A 24,096-nucleotide genomic window follows, 5' to 3' on the forward strand; every position below is an offset into this window, starting at 1 on the left:
CCTTAGGTTTTTTTTTTTTTAGGTGGAAGAAGAAAGAAGAATCAAGAAATGTTTCTTTCTTTTAACTCTTATTTGTTTTATTATTATTTCATACTTAAAATACCTTTTTAACTATAATTTAATATAACTTATAAAAAAAACCCACACCTAACCGTCCACTATAGTTCCAAAATGGTATATTTTTCATTTTAGACATTGATTTAATTGTTATATAAGTCCTTAAGTCTTTGACCAATCTTAAATCTATAATTGAGAACTTTTACAATTTAGCCTTTTACCATAATTAACTAGCAATTCGATAAATTTAAAGGACCAAATTTTAATATATTTTTATACTAACCTCTTAAATATTAAATAATAATATTTATGAACTCAAACATCGAAAATGAGGTTCTGAAACCGTCATTCTCAACACCACTAAAAATAGGCTATTACATTTACCTTTTAAATATTTATAGATAATAATTGGTAGACAGCAAATACATATAATAAAAATAAACAAAAATATTGATCCTTGCCTAATTTTTTTAAAGAAAAGCCTAAAAAGGCCCAACTAAATTAAATTAAAAGGTATCATCCTAACACCAACCAGTGGATGAAATCCTAATAGCTCAAATTGAACTCAAAAGCAACATTCTCATCCATCAACCAATGTGCCAAACAATGAGAGACACAATTGGCGGATCTATGAGTAAAAAATTAAAAACTAACAATATAAAAAAAATCACAAACACCTAAAGCCTTTCTAACAATACGACCATAAAGAGATAAATCTAGAGTTCAACTATTAAACTTATTAACAATAAATGCACAATCAAACTCGAAAATAACTCTAGAAAACCCTTTCTAAAGGGCCTTTTACGAAGCACAAGCCAAAGCGAGAGCCTTAGCTGAAGGAGTGTCGAAAGCCTAAATGATTGAGCAAGCAAAATCGACTAGCACCATTTCCCTCATGGTCAAGAACAATGGCACCGCAAGCAACAAATCTTGTCACTATATTCCATTCGTGTCAACATTAACTTTGACCGCATCTTCACAAGGTGGAATCCATCAAGCCATAATTAGATGTCAAGAGAACAATGGCGCACAAAGGAGATTATGCATCGAAAGTCATGATGGATAGATTGGGCTTTCAAAAACACATCTTGCGAGGAAGAATTCCGCCCCTGAATCATGAACAAATTCTTTGCTTCCCACAATTGCAAGAAAAGCACAACTAAACTAGTGAAAGCTTCTTTGTCTTTCGCATAACTGCCCAAAGCCAACCGATCACATTCTAGAAAGACATACAAAGCAAATCATTATAAATACTACAAAAAAGTTAAGATCTCCCTCGAAATTAGGCAATCCTTAAAAGCATACATAACATCCTCCTTAAAGGCCTTACATCTAGGACAATTTGGATTCGGCCCTTGAGAGTACAAAGCACATCGCTCAATTATAGGTAGGATGTCATGGCCAAACCTTTACCCAGAAAGTCAGAATTTTGGAAGGGTTTACGCCTTCCATTTTAGAAAGAAGGTGGTACAAAAAAGAAATTTTTGATGCAAGAAAGAAAATTAAGAGAAGAAAGAAATAGACTTGAAGGATATATATAGGCACATTGTGGTTTTTTTTTTTAACCAAAGAATATGTCACTTGGTACATAACTTGTGTCACAAGTTACATTTTTCCACAACATTATAACTTTCTAAAAAAAACTATGTTTATTCATTACGAGTCTTTTCTGAAAATTATATTTATTCAAATAAGTCTATTTAGATGCAAATAATATTTTTGAAAATAAAAATAAAAATTATTATATATAAAATTATTTACACCACCAACTTCAAGCCCAAGTGTCTCATGCCCATTTTTTGACCTTACACATGTGTAGGTATAGCCAATGGCTAAGCCTATTTATCCAATCGACTAGGCACCCAACTCAATTACCCAAGTTATAAAGAATTTTTTATTTATATTCTTTAAATTTTATATATGTTAGCAATGTAATTACTAACATTGCAAACTACTAACATTCCTGAGTTCCTTCCAACATTCCTGAGTTCCTTCCAAAAGACCCTATGAGGATCTATACCCAAATCTTGAAGAAGTAACTAATTATACCCCGATCTCGTGGTATAGACATTGTTGGGTGCATGTCCCCACACCAACTTATCATCTTCATGTGCCTCACCAATAGGCAAATGGATAATCCTAGAGGCTACCTCATTATTGCAAAAGGATTGAATTGAAGTTGCATTCCATCTTCGTGCCTCTAAAAATAACTGAGACATGCATCATGGGGAAAAGAATTACATTGACCTATATCCAGGCCATTTATAAACCTTCCCCCCATCTATCCATCCAAATATGGGCTTACTACCATTTCCTATCCTCCAATAAAATCCTGGACTAAGCATATTCAAAGCTTTCATAAAACCCTTCGAAATGAAAGAGGGTTTATCAACATTAGGATGCAAAAATGTTGCCAGGAGGGAAGTATTTAGTCGAAAGAACCTTAAAACAAAGCATATCCTATAGTGCAAAAGTCACCATAATTATCGTCCAATGCGAGCAATATTAAATAATTGAATATCCCAAAAGTCGAGACTTCTTGTACCTTTGCTTCCAATCTAACATCGCATATCCCTTATCCGCCCCCGCTTTTGCCCACTAATATTTTCTAATTGCCTTAATCATATCATCTATGATGCTTTTTGACAATAAAAAAGTGTTCAGAGTATGTGCTGGTATTGCTTGTAAGACCGGCTTAATAAAGATCTCCTTACCCATATGAAACATAATTAGGTTAAAGTCCCAATCTTAAATCTAACAGCCAAATTAGACTAGGAAGCCCGCACTTAATTTCTAAAATTAGGCATAAAAGTTGAGATTATACTTCATAGCGCACACGATAACTCAACATGGAAAAAAACGATTTGAACAAAAAAAATATTTGAAATATGATATAAAATAAAATAAAAAGTAATACAAATTAATATAAATATTATAAAATTTGTAGACTTGGTCGAACCCAATAATTTATGACAATTATATCAATCTTCCCCCTCATGGTCGTCTTTTCTATTACGTCAATCTCACATTGCTCTTCCATATTTCTTTAAAATGTCCATTGTCCCAAGTCCTCAAATAATTTCAGCACTAAGGAAAGGTGATGGGTAAAGATAAATAACTCTTGTTCCAACATAAGTAGAAACTAATAGTAGACCTACCAAGTTGTAATATTTTGTATAATTAAATAATATTGTTATGTATTTTGTGTTAGATTTATAATAATTTATATAATTGAGTAATATTTTATAATTACATAAAAGAATTAAGAGTATTGTAATATTTTATATAATTATAATAAACCTATTTATATAATTAAATAATGTTTTGTATGGCTTTGACGATAATGAAAATCTTATTTTAGAAAACTCATACTATAACTCCTAATTTGTTAATGGAAAACAAGTAAGCCAAATCGTATGATATTTGTTGACTAGGTAGACATAGCTTTCTTTTCCCCTCAGATTAGGGTTGATCTACCCAAATTAAATATTTAACAATCAATACTATTTTTTAAAAAATAATTATAATATATATTAAATATATTTATTTTATACTACCACTAATAAAATAAAAATATTTTACAGGCGGATAATTTTTTTTTAATTTCACTGGAAGTTATAGAATAATTATCTAAAAATCAATATAATTTTATTTAGTTGAGAAATAAATTACTAAATTGACTCATAAAATTAGAGGAAAATATTCATAAATTGTAGACAGCTGCTTGACTTGTTCCTATCCGTGAACATATGTAATTGTATTCCATCCAAAATTATTAGGACCACCTACGAGATAAGGATGGCTTATATATTTACATTTTTTTAATATTTAAGTTAAATGAAATTTTAATGGTTTAATACGTTATTTGATACTTGAGTTTGATATTTTTGTCGTGTGGTATTTATATATATATTTTGTCTAATGTGATACCTATATTTAGCAAAAGCTATATATGTTGGTATCCAACAAAAAAAAATCACAATCATGAAGTTGTATTTAATAAATTAAACAAATTGTTGAGTGTTTTGTATGTCTTCCCCTCAAAGAGGTTGATTTTTCTATTTATATGATACGGTTCCTAAGTGTGATATCCTAGGTAGGCTCTTATGCATGCCAACACATATCCTATTCTAAGATTAACACATGTTCTTTAGATGTGAGTTCGCTTACATGATGATGCGAACATCCCACAACCTATATGGAGATGCAAACCCTCCATGTGCGGACTTACGTAAGCGAACTATATAGCCTATCACTGTTGCAGTAAAGAGGGTCAGGTCGATCTTAGTCAAGCAGTCAGATAACAGATCGATAATAACGAACACTATAACAAAAATCATAATTAAAATTAATTTTGTTATATTAACAAAATCATGAAAATTCAAATATCATAATATTAGTAATTAACTTTCACACTAAAAATTAATAATGTTACAGTTGATATCAAAATGTATATTTCTATTCCAATATGATGCCATATATATATATATAAAAGGACAAGTGTCACATAAAAAAAAGTTGTTAAACTCAAGTAAACTAAAATATTATTATCCTAATTAAATATTATTATTTGATAAATATTTCAATCAAGACTAAGAAGTAAAAGAAAAATTAAAATACAAATTTAGATACCTAACAGGAAACTTTTCTTTTATATTGAAAGTAGTACATTGGAATTCAATGAGAAGGTTTTCCAGCTAAAACAATTTGAGACTGGGAATCCACCCATACCACAATATGTCTGACAAAAGAGTTGCCTGCAGAGCACAATGTTCAAAGTTTTTGTTTTCTGTGATTTTATTTAATTTTATGAATAATTTTTTTTATTGTTGTTCTGGAAATTACTCATTTGTCGAGATATTGTGGTATGGGTGCATTCTCATTCTCAATTTGTTTTATCTGGCAAACCTTCTCATTGAATTCCAATGTACTATCAATTTTCAAAACTGTTTGTTGTTTGCTATCTAAATTTGTATTTTTGTTAATTAAATTATCTCAATAAACTAATGCATATATTTAAGTTTGGATGTGTTTTGATTGATCAATACATAAATTGAAATACGTAACTGCGTGTATATATATATATATTTGGTTCATGACTGCTATCTATTTTACACTTTCTTACCTTTTCAAAAGCTTTTATCTTTGAACCTTTCCCTAATCAATCATGGCGACCATGGATGAAGAGGAATCATCCTTCACTCTTCCTCTCATTGAAGATGATGAAAATAAACAAGCTTTAGTAACCAAACTAGAGGAAATTGAACCAAATTCATCCCATTCATGTTCAACAACTAACTCTTTCTTCAAAACCTGTTTCAATGGGCTTAATGCTCTTTCAGGTTCTATTTTTAAGTTCTTTGTTCTTAAAATTTTCATCTTAAATAGATCCTTTTCCCAGTTTCTATTTTAAGTTGTCAAGAACAGTTTGAGTTCCTTTGACAATTCTCTGATATGATTTTTTTTTTTTAAACTAATTTTCTAGGAGTCGGGATATTATCAACCCCATATGCACTAGCATCAGGAGGATGGTTAAGCTTGATTCTTCTTTTCGCCATTGCCACTGCTGCATTCTTCTCTGGCTTATTAATCCAAAGATGCATGGATTCGGATTCGAATATCCGAACTTATCCCGACATCGGCGAGCTTGCATTCGGGAAGAAAGGAAGATTGATAGTCTCCATTTTCATGTACATCGAGCTTTACTTAGTTGCTACAGGATTCTTGATTTTAGAAGGAGATAATCTTCAAAATTTGTTCCCAAATATGGAATTTGAAGTTGGTCAAGGACTAACAATTGGTGGGAAACACGGGTTTATCATAATAGTAAGCCTCATAATATTGCCCACAGTTTGGTTAGATAACTTGAGCCTTCTTTCATATGTGTCAGCCAGTGGGGTATTAGCTTCTGGAATCATACTTGGTTCCATTATATGGACTGGTGCGTTTGAAGGGATTGGGTTTCAACAAAAGGGAACATTGGTCAATTGGGATGGAATGTTAACTGCTATCAGCTTATATGCTTTCTGCTATTGTGCACATCCAGTTTTCCCTACACTCTACACTTCTATGAAGAAAAAACATCAGTTCTCCAATGTAAGTATTTCTTCTAGATAGCAATTTCAATTGGATGCTATTTTCGATCGAAAAACATGTAATCGGATAATTTTTTTTTCAGGTACTGATTGTATGCTTTATCTTGTGTACCATCACGTATGCATCAATGGCAATCTTCGGGTATTTAATGTTCGGACCACAAATTCAATCACAGGTAACATTGAATCTTCCAGCAAGCAAGATCAGTTCAAAAGTGGCCATCTACACGACCCTAGTGAACCCCATAGCCAAATACGCATTGATGGTTACTCCAATCGTTAATGCCATTAAAACCCGGTTTTCATGCCGTTACAACCCGCGATTCCTCAGCATCCTCATCGGCACCAACTTGTTGATCAGCACCGTTCTTGTGGCACTGGCGATTCCGTTCTTTGGTTCACTGATGTCCCTGGTGGGATCACTTTTAAGTATCACTGCTTCTGTAATACTTCCATGCTTATGCTACTTGAAGATTTCAGGTATTTATCGAAGATTGAATGGCCAATTGGTTGGTATATGCCTTATAATTATAGTGGGAGTTTGTCTGGTAATTTTTGGCACTTACATATCTGTTTTAGATATCATAGGCAATTTCTAAATGCCAATGACTTAAACCCGAAGTTTAGTTTGATTAGTTTATGCATTTACTTTTATGAATTTGCAGTTAGAAGGTTTAAATTTTAAATATTGACATATGCAACTCATTCTCGTTTTCTCAAATTGCAGCCTCCTAACCAAAAAAATAATGATAACAATAAATAAATGTCAATTCATTGCATATGCTTATGTTGTTATAATACTTTGTTTGAGGTAATTTTGGAGGGTTCTTCATAGTTTCGTTACGTGTATATTTCTTTCATTTTTTTTTTTGGGGCATATCTTTTATGGGGTTAGACTTTCAATATCATAATCTGTGCAGTTTTAGGCAATTTCTTCGACTCAAATATGTATAAGTCAACCTAACTATCACAAAGTGAGGATTTTCGTAGAATTCCTCAAAGACACCAATTTATATAGTGGAAGCAACTCAAGTCAAAGGAATGCTCAAAAGAACAAAATAACAACAGAAAAACAAAGCACGAGAGGTGTTTGAGTAAATGCTCTCAATATATTATTTCTCTCAAAGAATACACAAAACAATGGATACAATGGGTGATTTAAAATTGAAGGGGGCTCTCTATTTATATTTGAGCTCCCCTAAAATCGACGGTATAGATTGAGTTACATCAACGAACAAGATCGAAGCATATCTACAATAAAGGGATTTACATAATCTCAGGTTACAAAATCAAATCTTATCAGAGTACATATCTTCCAAGATTACTCTCCCTATTTACCAAGATAGCCTAATTTCTCATATTTGCCTCACAAGCCACCAAGGCTTTAATTAGATAGGCCTCGTCGCTTGTTCTTCAAATCGGGTCAGCTCTCGTGGGTTAAATGAGCTCTCCATCTAATATGTATACCTCCGTGGGACATCTTTCGTGCAATGATCACGGGCTTTGAACTGTGGTCCATGACATTCTCCCCTACCCATTCTCGCAATGCCCTCGTTGCTCCCTTCGAATTGCACTGACTTGATTCACCTCGAAACTTTTGCCTCAATTTCCATCGTCTCTTAAGTCAAACTCTTGTACTCATTTTCAATTCATCTCGTTCGCAAGAGTCCACCACTCTTACTTGCCCACATTTCAACTTGCCTCGATTCGAAACCTCTTAATCCATACAAACAGGCTTTGGCACCACCACATTGAACACCGAGTTAACCTTGAGTATTCCCGCTAACTCAGGTTTGTAAGCCTCTTGACTTACTTTCTTCTAAACTCTAAAAGGGATCTTGTGTCTTTGCAAAGCCAACAAGTTAGAATAAAAAACACTACAAAAATGTTTAGGATGTACCTCGCTCATAGCATTTATTTGTCTCAACTCACCAATTTACATCGTTACTTTTCCCTCAAAGTCTGATGCATAACCTACATCTCTCATTGGTGGTAGCTCTACTGATGACTCTCATTGGCGGTAGCTCTACTGATGACTCTACAAGCCTCATATTGGTTTCATGCCCCACTAGCATTTCTAAAAGGGCTTCCTTAGCAGTCTAATCTACCGAGTTAATGTTCCTCCTATACGAAACATCCTCGGCTAGCTAGATTGCCGAAAACACCTTGGTCCCAACTTTCATATCTCGATTCATCAGCACAACAATTCGTGATAATAGACTATCAACGATATGCGTTTGATCGGTCAAGGAAAAAGAACTGCCTCAATCTTGTCAAGGAAGTTTAAGCCAAGCATAAAATTGTAATCATCTAACTAGATTACATCAAAATCTTCCTTACCCTTTTATTCGTTGATTTGTAGCTCCACTCATCATGCTACTCCCACAGTTGGGGCCTCTTCATAATTTACTGACTTGATCTTCTTATTCGATTTTCTAACCAAGAGACTAAGTTTTCTAGCAGCTTTTTTTATATGAATAAGTTCGATGCCCCCGTGTCAACAAGAGTAGTCCTTCTCTGGCCTGCGATGTTGATGTCCACAAACATCAACCCTACCTCCCTACTATTCCTCTTCGTAGGAGTGAGTATTATTGAATTAAGCTTCAATGTCTTCCTCTCATCAAGCTCCACTTCCTCCCTTTTACTAGTCATAGATAGATTAGCTCGCTCTTGACAGTCCCACAACCTATGCGACCCACAACATAAGAAGCAGTTCACTAGCTTCTTCTCACTCTTCTTGACCCTGTTGGCTTCGACTCTACTCACGATCGAAACAAGCTTCATGGTCGCTTCTTCCAGCTCATCATTCCCTTTGGCAGCCGAAAACATAGATCATTTCAGACAATTCCTTACCATATATGGTCCTTGACAAATGAAGCATTTTATCTTTCTCCCCTTCTCCTTCGAGTTGTTAGGTCTCTGCTTCCCATTTTATGGTTTCTTATTACCTTTGTTATCATTGTCATCATTGTTATGTCCCTCTTCATTTTCCTTATGGTCTCCTCCATCATTGCCCTTCCAATTGGGATTGGAAGACTCAAACTTGTCTTTTCTCGAAATAAGCTCAATCAAAGACTCCTCTACAATTATGGCTTTTGACAATTCTTGGGCCCCTAGACGTTTCAATTACTACTTAACCCACAGTTCCAACCCATCCATAAAATAGAAGAAGGCCTCATCCTCACTTAGATTGGTGATTTGAAGCATTAACTCGCTAAAATCTTTCACATACTCTCGAATTGTGTGTCGTTGTGAGAACTGACCCAACTTAGACTAAGCCTCCTTCTCGACATATTAAAGGTAAAATTGTTCGTTGAAAACATTTTGGAACTCCTCTCAAGTTCCAATCGCAACCTGGCCACGCTTTTCACCTGTAGACCTACACCTCCACTATAAAAGAACAAAATCAGTAAAATATCGAGCAACAATATTTACCTTAGCATCAACATCCTTGATGCCCACGCACGAAAGTATTATTCCATCTCTCACAAGAAGTTGTCCTCTACATTTTCAGACCTTCTCCCCTTGAACTTCTTCGATTTGGGGACATCCATCTCATGGTTGAGTGTTGCACCTATCATTCCTTTGCCCACAGAAGCTCGGTACAAAGCAAGCTCTCCCACGAGCTCCTCAATTTTTGAACCTAAATCCCTCATCATGACTATTGTTTCCTACTTCAAAGTCATTGTCATGGCCTCGAGAACATCGTCTCTCTCTGTCAACTTACCCACAGTGGAATTGAGCATCTCTCGCATCTCCACTACATTGGAACCAAGGGACTCCAACACCACTTTCTTGAGTTGCTCTTCCTTTGAGTCCAACTCCGTAATGCATCTCTCAACTTCCTCGAGTGTCTCCTTCATGTCCCCTATGGACTCCTCAAGAGTGACCACTCGTTCCTCCAAATCCAATAGCATGCCCCTCGAACGACTTACTTTTTTGGCCCTCTTATAGGTCTCCATTGGCTCATTGTAATCAACAACTTCTTTCAGCATCTCAAACGATGCCTTCGCAACATTAGCTCGAATACCAACTATTATAAGGCTAGACTTTCAATCTCACAATCTGTGCGGCTTTAGTCAATTCCTTCGACTCAAATATGCCTAAGTCAGCCTAACTCCCACAAAGCGAGTATTCTCGCAAAATTCCTCCAATACACCAATTTATATAGCAAAAGCAACTCAAGCCAAAAGAGTGCTCAAAAGAATAGAATAATCACAGAAAAACAAAACACGAGAGGTGTTTGACTAAATGCTCTCAATATATTATGTCTCTCAAAAAATACACAAAACAATAGATACAATGGGTTATTTACAATTGAGGGGAGGCTATTCATCTATAGTTAAGCTCCCCTAAAACCTACGGTATAGATCGAGTTACATCAACGGACAAGATCGAAGCATAACTACAATAAAGGGATTTACATAATCTCCTAGATTACAAAATCAAATCTTATTAGATTACATATCTTCTAAGATTACTTTCCCTATTTACCAAGGTAGTCCAATTTTTCATATTTGCCTCACTAGGCCATCAAGGCTTTAAGTAGATAGGCTTCGTCGCTTGTTCTTTAAATTGGACCAGCTTTCGTGAGTCAAATGAGCGCCATTTAATATGTAGGCCTCCATGGGACATTTTTTATGTGACGGTGACGGGCTTTAAACTGCTGCCCGTGACATTGTTGTTTTTTTTTTCATGGTATTATATATTTATAGAAATTAAAACATTAACAAGTACTAAACGACGTCACTGAGTGAAAATAATTTTACAAATTATTTTAACGAATGATTTTGGTGGAATGGTTAGAGGTTTCTTTATTTGAGTTTGTTGGTTTGTGTTTAATTCCCAAATAATGTTTTTCATTTATTTTATTTGAAATATTATATAAAAATATTAAAAGACAAAATATCTTTATAATAATATCAATTACCTTTTAAAGTAAGAGTATTTTGATATGATTTTAAAATTAAATTAGTGTAGAGTTAACTCGTGTTTTGGGTGTTTGCCAAAGCGTTTATGGTGCTTGTCAATATTTCTTTTCTTTTGCTGCGTTGTGTTTTTTCTTTTGTTTGCTTCCTACTTTCTGTTTGTTTTCATTTTCTATTTGGTTTGGTTTGTTCTATTTGGGCTTGGAATGCTCGGTTGAGTGTTGGGTTGGTTCCATTCTGATGTTGCTTTTGTTTTTTTAGACTTCTTAATGAAAGCCCGACTTTTTCTCAATATATATAGCATAGACAACTAATATATAATTATAATCAATACTTATTTGGAATAGTGAATAAAAAATTTTGTTGGATTTAAACCTTGCATCCCTCTTTTCCCTCCCCGGTATTCTAACAAATAAATAAATAAATATTATAAGTTTTGATATATATATATAAGATTATTTATTCAATGCTAATAGAATAAAAAAAAATTCACAAAAGTTCCTCTCTCACAATATATTAAAAGAATAAAAAATTATTCTTAAATATTAAGATGAAAAAAAATTAAATTTTAGTCGAGTCAATAACCTCGAGTAAGGCTCAAATTTCTTACAACTTGAGTTACACTTAACTCAACTACATGTATATGTTCGACACAAGTAAAATCTTCCTCTCTTTTTTTTAGAGAAAATGTAACTTAAAGCAAAAAACTCAAAAAATTAAATTCTCAAAGCAAAAATATAATCCGCATTAACTAAATTTCTAACTTATTGCAGGCTTCTTCAAACCAATCAATTTTTTAATAGGTGTTTTCATATATTTGAAATATTATATTATTAAATTCATGTTCGAATATAATTTTTAATAGGTGCTTTCACATATTTGGAATATTGTATGTTTGAATATATATCAGGAATGATATAATCACATTTTAAGGATTTTAAGAAAAAAAAAAAGGAATAACTGAACCTACCTACTTCCAGACGCATATAAAAGCAAGAAAAAATTGGGGCAATGAAATACAGTACAAAATTGCAATTTGTACAATGAATATTTTCTATCTTCTTGAGCGAAAAAAGCTAACATACCAAGTAATTCAACTACGAAAGGCTAATCATTTGCATGTGTAAGATCAAAGTATGTAGCAATGGATATATATCATTGCAATGAAATTGAGAATCATACCCTGAAAAAAACCGATAAATTGAACCATTCAACTCGAGACAGCTCTCACCAGCCATCTTTTTCAACCCTCCATCTCTCATAAACCTTCGGACATTTGCTGCTCGATCCCACATTCCGGATTCTGCATACATGTTAGCCACCATTACCAGATTCCCACTCCTCCTTGGCTCCAACTCCAGCAACCTTTTTCTCACCTCATCACCAACTTCATCACTGCCATTAACATTATGAACGCTGCATGCACTTAGCAATGTCCTCCATAAAACCGGGTCTGGCTCGATAGGCATGTTGTTTATGAAAGTGTAAGCATCTTTCAAATGACCAGCACGACCCAATATGTCAACCATGGCACCGTAATGAACCATCATAGGCTTGATCCCGTGAACATACTTCATTTCGTGAAAATACCGGAACCCGTCATCGACCAACCCGGCATGGCTACAAGCACAAAGGACTCCAAGGAAAGTGACATAATTCGGTCTTATACAAGAACTTTTCTTCATCTCCTTAAAAAGTTGAAGGGCTTCCTTAGCGTAACCATGTTGAGCAAATCCCAATATCATTGCACTCCAAGTCCACACATTTTTCTCCTTCATTCTCTCGAAAACTCGGCTAGCATATAGAACATCTCCACTCTTTGCATACATATCAACAAGTGCAGTCCCCAACTGAAAATTCAAAACCAAACCTCTTTGAATAACTTGCATATGAAACAACCTCCCAAAGCTTAAGAACCCTAGCTCTGCACATGTTGAAAGCATGATCACCATCGTGGTTTCATCGGTATCAAAGCCACAATCCCTCATCTTAACAAAATACCCAAGCGCATCCTCAATGCAGAAATTCTCAACACAAGTGGTTATCACCACATTCCACGAAACCACGGTTCTTTCACACATTTCATCGAACACTTTCTTTGCATCCATTATTTTCTTACAGCATCCATAGAAGTGCACCAAATTGTTATCAACATAAACATCATCATCTAAACCATGCTTTACAATCTCCCCATGAACCTGTCTCCCTTCCTCTAGCGCTTCAGCCTCCGAGCACGCTTTTAAAACAAACGGGTACGTAAGCTTATTGCGTTTAAGTCCTCGTTTGCGCATTTCTTTAAGTACCCAGATTGCGTTTTGGGGAGATTTGCTGGAAGAGTAGCCTCTGATGAGCATATTCCATGTAGACGGAGTTGAATTGAGTGAGTTCATGAGAAGAGAATGCGCGTAGCTGAGGTTTTTGAATGGAGATAATGAAGAGAATCTAACGAGTTCAGTGAGAAGGAAAGAATCTTGGTGGAGATTAGAGATGACAATATGCGCGTGGATTTGAGAAACATGTTTGATCGAAGAACAGAGCGTTAAGAAAACCAGACACTGATGCTTCTTCGAAATGAAATTCCTATTAGACATTATGGACGGCAATGCTATTACTGTTCTGAGAATGACATAATATATATTTTATAGAATAACGTGTAAATTTATTTACATGTATATAGCGACTCAAGCGTTGATCATCTCACGAACAGGAGTTCTATCTACTTTTATTACAGGTTCATCAACAAATTCTGACAGGATTGCTCTGAACTCATATCCTGTAAGAGTTTCTTTCTCTAACAAAACTTCTACTAGCTTGTCAATGGCTTCACGGTTATTCCTTATATGGTTCTTTGCAATCTCGTATGCAGTTTCCGTTATTTTCTTAACCGATGAATCAATGTCTTCAGCGAGTTTCTCAGACATGGAATTCCTCGCAAGCATCCTTAACACAACGTCGCTGCTTTGTACTGCAGGATCAGTTAACGCCCATGGTCCAATTTCCGACATCCCAAACTTTGTCACCATCTGGTGGAAAGTGAAACAAAAAACTTGTTAGCCACATTTGCGGTTCGACCCGAATCGACTCTAGAATAAGCAAGGATCCAAACCTGTCTGGCTATTTGAGTTACTTGTTGCAGGTCCCCTGCTGCACCAGTAGTAATCTCTGGCTCACCAAAGATTACCTCTTCGGCCGCTCGACCGCCGAGCCCTCCAACAACTCTAGCAAAGAGTTGTTGTTTTGAAATGAGATCTGAATCTTCAATTGGTATGAACCATGTTAGACCCCGAGCTTGCCCTCTAGGGATCAAAGTCACTTTTTGAACTGGATCATGGCCTGGTGTCAATGTCCTGTAAGTACAAAATGCTTATCAGAACTGCTATCAATCTCGAATTCCAGAGAGTATTAGAATATGTTTGCAACATTTTACTTACGCGCATACAGCATGGCCAACTTCATGGTACGCCACGAGAATCTTGTTCTTTCCATCTGTCATCTTTGTTCCTTCCATTCCGGCAACGATTCGATCGATCGAATCGTCAATCTCTTTCATCGTGATCTTGTCTTTGCCTCTTCTACCAGCAAGAATGGCAGCTTCATTCATGAGATTTGCCAAATCAGCACCACTGAATCCCGGTGTTCTCATGGCGATTACACTGAGTGAAACATCCTTATCTAGTCTCTTGTTGTCGCTGTGTACCTTCAATATTTCTTCCCTTCCTCTTATATCTGGTAATCCAACAGTGACCTGCACAAATTTTGGTAGAAATTGTATAACTCTCCATCGAGAATAAATAGGGATTAGACTCTGCACAATCCGAAAATGCTTACCTGTCTATCAAATCTTCCAGGCCTAAGCAAAGCAGAATCCAGAATTTCAGGCCTATTAGTGGCAGCAATGACAATAACTCCAGTATTACCAGTAAAACCATCCATTTCAGTCAACAGCTGATTCAAAGTTTGCTCCCTTTCATCATTCCCTCCACCAATCCCAGTTCCTCTCTGTCTTCCAACAGCATCAATCTCATCGATGAACACCAAACATGGGGAATTAGCCTTTGCCTTGTTAAACAGGTCCCTAACTCTGGAAGCTCCAACGCCAACAAACATCTCGATGAACTCTGAACCAGAAAGGGAAAAGAAAGGAACCCCTGCTTCCCCTGCAATGGCCTTGGCCAGCAATGTCTTACCAGTCCCTGGAGGTCCAATTAGAAGCACTCCTTTGGGAATTGTGGCACCAATTGCTGCAAATTTTTCTGGGGTTTTTAAGAACTCCACTACCTCTTGAAAATCTTGCTTGGCTTCATCAATACCAGCTACATCGTTAAATGTGACTCCTGTATTGGGTTCCATCTGAAATTTGGCTTTGCTCCTGCGTTGTACAAAGCAACAAGTACATACTCATGTTATCAGGTTGAAGTAACTAAAACAATGTTATTATAGTAAATATTTAAGGATGTAAGTTACCTTCCAAGTCCGAAAGGCAAGTTGGGACCTCCTCCAGGATTATTAACAGATGAGCTCCTTAGCAACAAAGTGCCAAGCAATACCAAGGGAAAAGCCAAATTCCCCAACAAATCGAATAAAGCAGCCGACCAGTTCATCTCCATAGGATGAGCGGCGAAGTCCACGTTTTTCTCCTTCATTTTCCTCAACAGTTCTTGGGGCAATCCCGGCAACTGAACTTTTACCCTCTGAATTTTCTCCAATGCAGGATTATATATCTCAGCAATGGCCACAGTCCCATTCTCAAACAAGTCCACCTTTTTCACCCCACCTTCATCCAAGTACTGCAGAAACCTTGAATACGATAGTCTACTTGATGAGCTTTCCATTGGGGTCTCTGGTTCAGCTTTTACCGGCTCACCAACTAAGACACCTCTTCCAATAAGACCCGAAGCCATTGAACTCAACAACAGGTTTCTTTTGCTTAATTTGATGTCAGAGGAGGCTTTAGAAGATGGGTTGTCTTTGTTAGTTGGTTTGGGGAGATGAGAGAAATCATGAACTTTGCAGCCGGGAAGGTGGGAGACAGAAAGAGAGACTGTCACTGCCATGGTCCTTTAGCTTTAGCTGTTAAATATTTAGACAAACTAAGATATGTTTGAAGCTGTTTTTGGAACAATTTGTGCAGTGACTGACTTAATGGGTTATGTTTTGAAGGTTGCACTGAGTTGGATCGTAGTTTATGATTTGAAGGGAATGGGTTGGGGTTTCCAAATATAAATAGTGGGACGAAAGGAGGATGGTTCTAGCGAATTAATTTGGCTTTGTTTGCATTGATTTGGATGGGATATTTGTTTCTAAAATTCTCCATTTCTTGAACTCTCTGGAAATTCTAAGTTTGAATGGTTTTACAATGAAAAGGGAAATAAGTTAATTTTAAATTATCTTTGGTATTCATAATATATGAATTTTCGTTTACGTATTTATTTTATGTTTTTCATCAATTATCTTCAATGCTACTTTTACTCTACATTAATCATTATATTTATAATTGTGAAACTCTCGACAAAAATTCTATTTAAACTTTATTTCTCAAATTTTAAATCTAAATCATATTATAACTTCTTACCATCCAACTTTTTCTAAAATTAAATGTAAATAATTGATGAGTAAAATATTTTGAGTTAAATTAATCATGGATTTAATGTTTATAATAATTCATTTAGATGATAATTAGTTTTTTTTTTATATGTAATTGAAGAATGGGATAAGATTGCTTGAAAACAAACCTTGACGCTAGTACCAACGTTTTTGTCATTCAATCAAAAAATTGTTGATAAAATTATATAGGGTAACCAAAATAAATATTTAAACACATATATTATCTCCTACCAAACACAAGATAATATCTTTTATTTTTTTAAAAAATATAATTAAATTCCTAATTTTTTTTTTTTACAATCAATTAGATATTTAAATTGTCAAAATGTATCAAAAAGACTCATATTTAAAAAGAAAATTAAACATTCTCAATTAAGTACTTAAACTTCCAAATGTATAAAAAGATCCTCAAATTATTTAAAAAAATAAAATTAACTCCCTATTTTTTCTAGCTATATTGAAGTGTTTTTTACACCTCAAAACCTTTGACTAACTTTTTTGGTCTCAACCATACATTAATTATCATTTCCTGTTCTGCTAACCATACATTTGGCAATTAAAACAATACATATTCATGTATTTAGTGAGTCGAATCATACAATCTAAAAAGATGCCACGTTATATTTTCTCTGTGGTACAAAAATTTTCTCAAGCATACATATTAATATTACCGCTAAATTTTAAAAAAAATAAAATTATAAAGCTAAACTTTAAATTTACACCCTAAAAAAGTTATAGCATTCTTTTTCTTTTTTCTAAGAAAAGTTGCTCTAGATTATTGAAAATGGATTTTTTATACTCAATCAAATATGAAATTTTAATTGAAGAATAATACAATTTATAAATAAAACATTTATATTTAAAAATTATATTTTTATATATATGTGAACGTTAATCAATACAAAGTTAATCAATACAAATATAGCCAGCAATCAAATGCAAATATTTTTTTATAAACAATTAAATACAGATATTAATTGAGAAATGTTCATATTGTTATATAATTAATATTTTAATGATTCAGTTATTAACTTTATCAATATAATTGTACTTATTATACACGTAATTTTTTAAATAAATCTTGTATTTTTATCATTTCGATTTAAAATATTGTATATATTAATATTTATTGAATAGTTGAAAGTTTTTTTCTTTTTTAACATAAAACAATTAGTTAGAATTTTTTAAAATTTATGACATATATGACCTACGTGAATGGAATATAAAACATGACAGTTGGATCGTTAAAATATTAATTATGCAAAAATATACAAAAGAATGTACAGCTAACTTAGTTTTTTTACGCTAGTGTAAATGGATTCATCCTCAATTATAAATATTATATTTATATTTATCTATTCTATTATTTAAGCATATAATTACATTAGTGTCCCCAGTGAACCAAGACTAATTTAATTATGAAATTATTAAAAAAACAAATTATATTATTTTAAGAGTATTTTATTTTTTTATATTTTGTTTAAAATCAATACAAAATTAACATATGACAATATTTGAACTTAAGACATAGTAGTTTATAAACATTTTAACTTTACCATTTTGACCAAAAATTCATTGAACTATCGTATAAAATTTTTATAAATATATTTTTACATAATATTTACACTCATATTGTAGGTATGATATAATATAGTCTAGTTATGTTTAAATCTTTATGTTAGTTGATGTCACAAGTCAAACAAATATCAACTCAATTTATTATTTATTCTTATAGCTATACTTACTATATTTAAGCTTGCGATTAAATTAATGTTACAAGGCATTCAAATACCAACTCAATTGCGAAATGATTAAAATATTATTCTTTATATAAAGTAAGTTATATTACTATAAGGTGATTTTTTTTATATTTTTATATAATAAAAAAATTCCAAACATGGTGAGATTGAAACTTGGAGTACAATTTTTTTTTTATTTTACCATTTTAACCAAAGTTTTATTTGACTTTTATATAAACTTCTAATAAATATATTTATTTCATTTTTTTTCCACTCACATTATGTGTGTGTCATAATTTAATTGTTACTTAAGCTTGAATGGGTGTCGAATCCATCAAAAAAATAATTCTACGCCAAAACCGTAAATGCATAGCGGTATAGGAAGTAGAGTTAATCCCACAGAGACTAGATATCTAAATTTATTGTTTGATTTAACTATGTTGCGTGCTTAGGCAATTGACGTGCCCCGGTATGATGAAGTTATAGCTTTAGGCTCGATTTTTACTCTAGTTTCAAACTTATCCTTGACAATAAGTATTTTCCTTCAACCGGTAAGCCAACAATCACAACATGTGTGTACTATAATTTAGTAAAAATTTAAAGATGCATTTGATTGGTCAAATCTTACATTACGACCTGTAATATTACATTCTAAAATAAATAATGTTCAACATTCCGACTACCTCATAATCTTACATTCCCAAATAGTATCAATATGCCATAATATATGGTGTAATTTCATTACGGCCGTTTCCTTGAATTATTTTAGATTATATGCCTAATCTTAAATTTTGACAAATTTACCTTCGATTTTTATTATTTTAATTAGTTTTACCTTTTTTTCTCAAATAAAAATTTAACTAAAATAAAAATATTTTTTTTTCAACAATGTAATAGTAAATGTTATACTTTAAAATTATAATAATTAGATTTACTCTAGTAATTTATGTATTAGTATATTAATTATGATTATAATTATAATTATAGTTGGTGCAATTATTTTTATAAATTATTATAATTTATAAATTTATTTAAACATCGTATATTTACTTATTAATATATAAATTGTAAAAAATATAAAAATTGTAATAGTTTGTCATCCCCAAAGCTAACATATGAATTTATCTAATTCATAGACTTGTAGTAAAGCATGTATCCATTTTCTTTTCCCCTATGAATTTTACCTCCATAGGAAGCTTCTACCTATAGCAAAACTCTTCTTTCCCAATCAAACTGCAAAATACGAGCAACACGATAACAGCCCCGCAAAGCCCTTTGACATGCAACCTTCAACTTCACAAGGAGACTTGGAAGAACCCACCAGACTACATTATTTAACAATTTCCATGCTTTCACCACATGAATCCTGGGGAAGATTATCTGCCCTGTCATCGGATCTGCACAAAATCAACCTTCTCTTGGACTTTGATGTGCAATTCGAGTTCGAAGAGCTTGAGAATAATGGTTCCGAGGACTCCATTTTATCATTGTTACATTCACGCAACTTCCTCTTCAATTCGGGAACTAGTTGTATATCATTATCATAATATTAATTATCTATTCTAGTCCATAAAACTAGCAACTTATCTAAAGCAACAGCTAATATTTTGACGTACCGGGCAAAGAGTCATCATAGGCATATGAACGGAACCTTGAATCACCATAGCTACAGAAAAGATTTGTATCTTTATTCGACCCCGAAATTCTGCAAGACATCATGTGCATAAAAAAGAACATTATTCTACTTAAAGCATTCAGGAATTTCGGGATCATACAGGTCTTATTCAGTAAAATACAAACTGAAAACAAAATAAGTAGAACAATGGCTGGCAAAAGATTAAAAAGATTACAATAAGAATCTTAAATGGTCACCTAAAATAGACGGAGGGAGAACGAAACAGCTATTAGAACTTTTATGACCATATAGAGCGCTGGGGATTTAAAAGCAAACCTGTACATATGCTCATCTGCAAAATAACCAAACAACTAAGATCCACGAGGCATAAATACATGACAGGAAGCCCATAAGACATATTTCAAGAAACTTAATACCTTCAGGATCATACCCTTCTAGGGTTTCATGCACAAACCGAGTAAAAGCTAAAACTTGTTGCCATGTATCCTCGGAAATATTGTGCCGCTGATTTTTCTGAAAGGAAATGAAAAAAAGTACTTTGCCTTAATCGAAAGAATACAGTAATTCATTACCAAGTATACTTCCAACTTGAACTAATAGTGCAGTAACAGAAAACATGTCTTGCCCAAGGGATGACTATCATCCATATTTCTGTACTTGACATGCAGAGGGTTGAAACCATGTACAGGGATTTTCAAAGGCTTGACTAAGGCAATGAAAGTCAAAATTTAAGAACGCTTCTTAAATAATAACAATTGAAACTAAAGCAGCAGACAAGTTGCTCCCTAGACAATACAATGAAGTGCTACCGAAAAAAAGACATACATGGTTTATGTCATTTGATTTGAGTACACGATAACAACCAAGATCGCAATTCTAATGAAATTTAATGCAAAAGGTAAAGTCAGCTTAGACATCGAAACAATAACCAAGAGTTTCACTAAATGCTTCCAACCAGCTTAGTATCAGCCATACTCATACCTCAACGAAGTCACACCATTGGTTAAGCAGACGGAACCTGCCGGCTAAGACAAATCTCCAAGCAGCAACTGCCCAGCTTACAGCTACCAATCAGGCATAAAAAAGAGAGAGAGAAAGAGATTCAAATCCAAGACCAAAGAAATTCATTGTAGTTTAGCTTCTATATCCTTAATATTTATTCCAAAGATAAATCAATAAAATTATTTGCATTTAACTAAGTAGTACATGATAACTTGCTAATATTCTTTTGACCATTTTCTCGACATACGAATAAAACAAAATCATAGAAGCGCGAGAATTCAGAAAAGTCTACCTACAAGCAACATCAGAAAGTCAAATTTCAGTATGGATAAAACGAAATCAGAGCATATAATCAATGTAACAACAAAAAAATAAAAATGCACATCAGATTCATAATAGAGGCTTAAAGTCAACTTAAATAAGTCCTTTAAAGAACTTCAATAAATAGGACTATCACCATGAAGTGGAGCTGTAACTTGAGCTTGAGAAGTTCATCAAAGGTTGCATTCCTGTCAAAGGAAACAAAATAAAATGTTGAAATAAATGAAAGAATAATTAGTGTGCAATTGAATTAAACAAGACTGGATACTGAAAATACACTTATGCCTTGGGTCAATAATATCTTTTTCACTAAAAAATTAGATTAAAGTTTTCACTAGTTTAGACATTAACGTATATAGGAGGCTGACTGCAACCCAAGATCAAGTTGCAGTCTTCAAAATTCAACCTTAAGTCAAGATGGGATTGAAAGATTCCAATGGTTGAAGCTAAATTAAATACATTTTCAACAAGAACAACATTAAGTTCACAAGAAACCCCTAAAATATCAAATCGTTTCTTTCATGCATACATATGCCTTGCGCGCATCCTTGACTCCACCATCTTTAAGAGATGGTTCAATGCTTCCCTAGTGAACTTAGCTCTTTGTGATTCCTCGTCCTCTCGGTAGCCTTCTCCACCACAAACATGTCTATATCCTGTTCTCAGTTCTGTAAGACAGTTCAAAAGTTAATAAATTACTGCAGCAGCCCTTTCGAACAGAGTAACATTCCAATCTCAGCACAATTTTCTGAACTGTTGAAAAATTCTGAAATGAATGCAAACCATAAAAGAAAATATCAAAACTTCAAACATTTTAACCAAACCAAATTGCATTGCCTATATTTTGGGGCCTACTTTTCTATTGACTTTTTAGGATACCAAATTGCACCCAAAAAAATCCATTATTAAATCAAAAAAGATAAAACATTTTCAACTCTCCTCCTCCACAATTATTACCCAACAACACTAGACTGGAAACCCCTTGATATAAAAAGAAAAATAATGCCTTTACTTTCACTTACATCTTAATTTTTTTTTTATCTTCGTTTTAGAGTGTGATTTGAAACAGCTTATTATATTTTATAGGTTAGCTGAAAAGTTATAAAGTTTTAAAAATATTTTTTTTCTAAATATTTTTTAAATTTTTTGAATTAAGACTAAATTGATAGATTTTATAAATATTGAGAGTCAAATTTACTAAATTTTTTTTAAAATTAGAACTAAATTTTGTAAATATTAAGGGCTAAATTTGTTGAACTTTTATATTTATAATCAAATTAACAGAATGTATAAGCATTAAACAACTAATTTTGTTATTAGACTAATAAAAAACTCACAAAGTAACTAAAATATATTATTTCGAAAGTTTAGTAATTAAATAAATAATAATAATGATTGGACAATCAAAATAGAATAAAAAGTATAATTTTTTATAGTTTACTTATAAAAATAATTTTTAACATAAATTTAACATTATACGTCATTATTTAACAGATAAAATATAAAAAATAGGATTAATTTTCCCATCTAAAACTTTATCCAGGTTTAAACAAATATATTCAAATTTTCATATTGTATTAAATGTTAGTGGAAACCTTTAAAAGTTACATTATTCATTATCTTTATTTTTTTATCAATCATCCATTTTCCTAATCAACATAAAAGACAAAATATCCATTTAACCACGTGCCATAATTCACATTTAATTTTTTAATTTTTTTTGGAAAAAATTACCATATTCATATATATTTAAAATTACTTGATCAATTTCTTCAAAATTTAATTGAGATCGACTCCTAATTTTTATTTTTTCAAAACCATTATTTTCAATTAATTTTCTTTAAATTGTTTTAAAGATGCTTATTTGTTTTTATTTTTCAACATAAAGATGAATTTTGTTCAAAAAATATGATATATTTATAAAGTATTTATACTAATGACAACGCAAAATTAATAAAGGTAATGGATGAAAATGTTATAAGAAATCAAAGGTAATTTAATGCGTTCATGGATCAAAATGCAGCATTGATAAAAAAAATTATAAATCATTATTGAATTTCACCCTCTATTTTATATTATACTTTTTTTTTATTGATGATATTTGAGTGTCTTAATCTAGTCGAAGCTAATAATGTTAAAAATGTACATTTGAGTGTTTTTGTTTAGGCAAGGTTTTTGGCAAAAGCAAGATCAAACCTTCCTCACCTACGCTTGCTTTAAAAGGTACCTAGAGCACGACTTAGACACTCTCCTCAACACCAATAGCCTTACTAGCTTTGTCAGCTTTGTGAAGCTTTTTACAAGGAAAGTGGTGCTCGAGTTCTATGCCAATTTGTTGAGGAGCGTTACTGATGACCAGAGTGGATTCTACTAAAAAGTGTTTGTTCGAGGGAGATGGTACAATTTCAATCCTACTCTGATCAGGAAAGTGCTCAACTGCTACTGCCAGAACATGGTGGAGTTGGAGGAACCATTGGACATAACGGCCTCCATCATTACCAACATTGTCCATCTCACTTGGCTTGAGAAGATTCGAGCCTCATCCCTGACCATTGTCTATGCTGCATTGTTTGTCATTACTACAAGGAATTAGTTGCCCAAGAGCCAAAGAGATGCAGTAAGTAAGAAAGTTGCAGTGTTGATTAGAAAGGTTGTTAAGATGGTGGAGTTTGACCTAAGCCAGTTGGTCTTTGATGAAGTGGTCAGGCACGCAA

At 33.1% G+C, this 24,096-nt stretch overlaps 3 protein-coding genes, 1 long non-coding RNA gene and 1 pseudogene across 4 annotated transcripts; 1 reads left to right on the plus strand and 4 right to left on the minus strand.

Annotated features, from left to right (window-relative positions):
- Positions 1 to 760: 760 nt before the first annotated feature.
- LOC121229602 (uncharacterized) lies at positions 761 to 2,708 on the minus strand. Its single transcript, XR_005927387.1, has 2 exons — positions 1,388 to 2,708; positions 761 to 1,276 (listed from the first exon to the last, which is right to left on the minus strand). It is a non-coding gene; the product is annotated as an uncharacterized lncRNA (long non-coding RNA).
- Positions 2,709 to 4,743: 2,035 nt separating this feature from the next.
- On the plus strand, positions 4,744 to 6,787 carry LOC107960353 (amino acid transporter AVT1I). Its single transcript, XM_016896685.2, has 3 exons — positions 4,744 to 5,399; positions 5,543 to 6,153; positions 6,236 to 6,787. The coding sequence occupies exons 1-3, from the start codon at positions 5,225 to 5,227 to the stop codon at positions 6,749 to 6,751; spliced, it is 1,302 nt and encodes a 433-aa protein (XP_016752174.1). The 5' UTR covers positions 4,744 to 5,224; the 3' UTR covers positions 6,752 to 6,787.
- Positions 6,788 to 12,067: 5,280 nt separating this feature from the next.
- Positions 12,068 to 13,671, minus strand: LOC107960355 (pentatricopeptide repeat-containing protein At2g36730). Its single transcript, XM_016896687.2, has one exon. It carries the CDS (start codon positions 13,669 to 13,671, stop codon positions 12,178 to 12,180), a length of 1,494 nt encoding a protein of 497 aa, XP_016752176.1. The 3' UTR covers positions 12,068 to 12,177.
- Positions 12,068 to 16,417, minus strand: LOC107960354 (ATP-dependent zinc metalloprotease FTSH 6, chloroplastic). The gene is made up of 5 exons (XM_016896686.2): positions 15,545 to 16,417; positions 14,909 to 15,449; positions 14,512 to 14,825; positions 14,187 to 14,427; positions 12,068 to 14,103 (listed from the first exon to the last, which is right to left on the minus strand). Exons 1-5 carry the CDS (start codon positions 16,132 to 16,134, stop codon positions 13,762 to 13,764), a joined length of 2,028 nt encoding a protein of 675 aa, XP_016752175.1. The 5' UTR covers positions 16,135 to 16,417; the 3' UTR covers positions 12,068 to 13,761.
- Positions 16,418 to 19,530: 3,113 nt separating this feature from the next.
- Positions 19,531 to 23,894, minus strand: LOC107961105 (uncharacterized; annotated as a pseudogene).
- Positions 23,895 to 24,096: the final 202 nt, after the last annotated feature.

The sequence above is a fragment of the Gossypium hirsutum genome, chromosome A05 (genome assembly GCF_007990345.1).
Source record: "Gossypium hirsutum isolate 1008001.06 chromosome A05, Gossypium_hirsutum_v2.1, whole genome shotgun sequence".
Classification (NCBI taxonomy): domain Eukaryota; kingdom Viridiplantae; phylum Streptophyta; class Magnoliopsida; order Malvales; family Malvaceae; genus Gossypium; species Gossypium hirsutum.

What these genes read in the sequence shown, in the direction of transcription:
- LOC107960353 (XM_016896685.2), top strand. Translation starts at nt 5,225, where the DNA reads ATGGCGACCATGGATGAAGAGGAATCATCCTTCACTCTTCCTCTCATT. An exon ending in TGGGCTTAATGCTCTTTCAG is followed by an intron (nt 5,400 to 5,542) that starts GTTCTATTTTTA and finishes CTAATTTTCTAG; the next exon opens with GAGTCGGGATATTATCAACC. An exon ending in AAAAACATCAGTTCTCCAAT is followed by an intron (nt 6,154 to 6,235) that starts GTAAGTATTTCT and finishes TTTTTTTTTCAG; the next exon opens with GTACTGATTGTATGCTTTAT.
- LOC107960355 (XM_016896687.2), bottom strand. Translation starts at nt 13,671, where the DNA reads ATGTCTAATAGGAATTTCATTTCGAAGAAGCATCAGTGTCTGGTTTTC.
- LOC107960354 (XM_016896686.2), bottom strand. Translation starts at nt 16,134, where the DNA reads ATGGCAGTGACAGTCTCTCTTTCTGTCTCCCACCTTCCCGGCTGCAAA. An exon ending in CTGGAAGATTTGATAGACAG is followed by an intron (nt 14,826 to 14,908) that starts GTAAGCATTTTC and finishes AAATTTGTGCAG; the next exon opens with GTCACTGTTGGATTACCAGA. An exon ending in GTTGGCCATGCTGTATGCGC is followed by an intron (nt 14,428 to 14,511) that starts GTAAGTAAAATG and finishes TTGTACTTACAG; the next exon opens with GACATTGACACCAGGCCATG.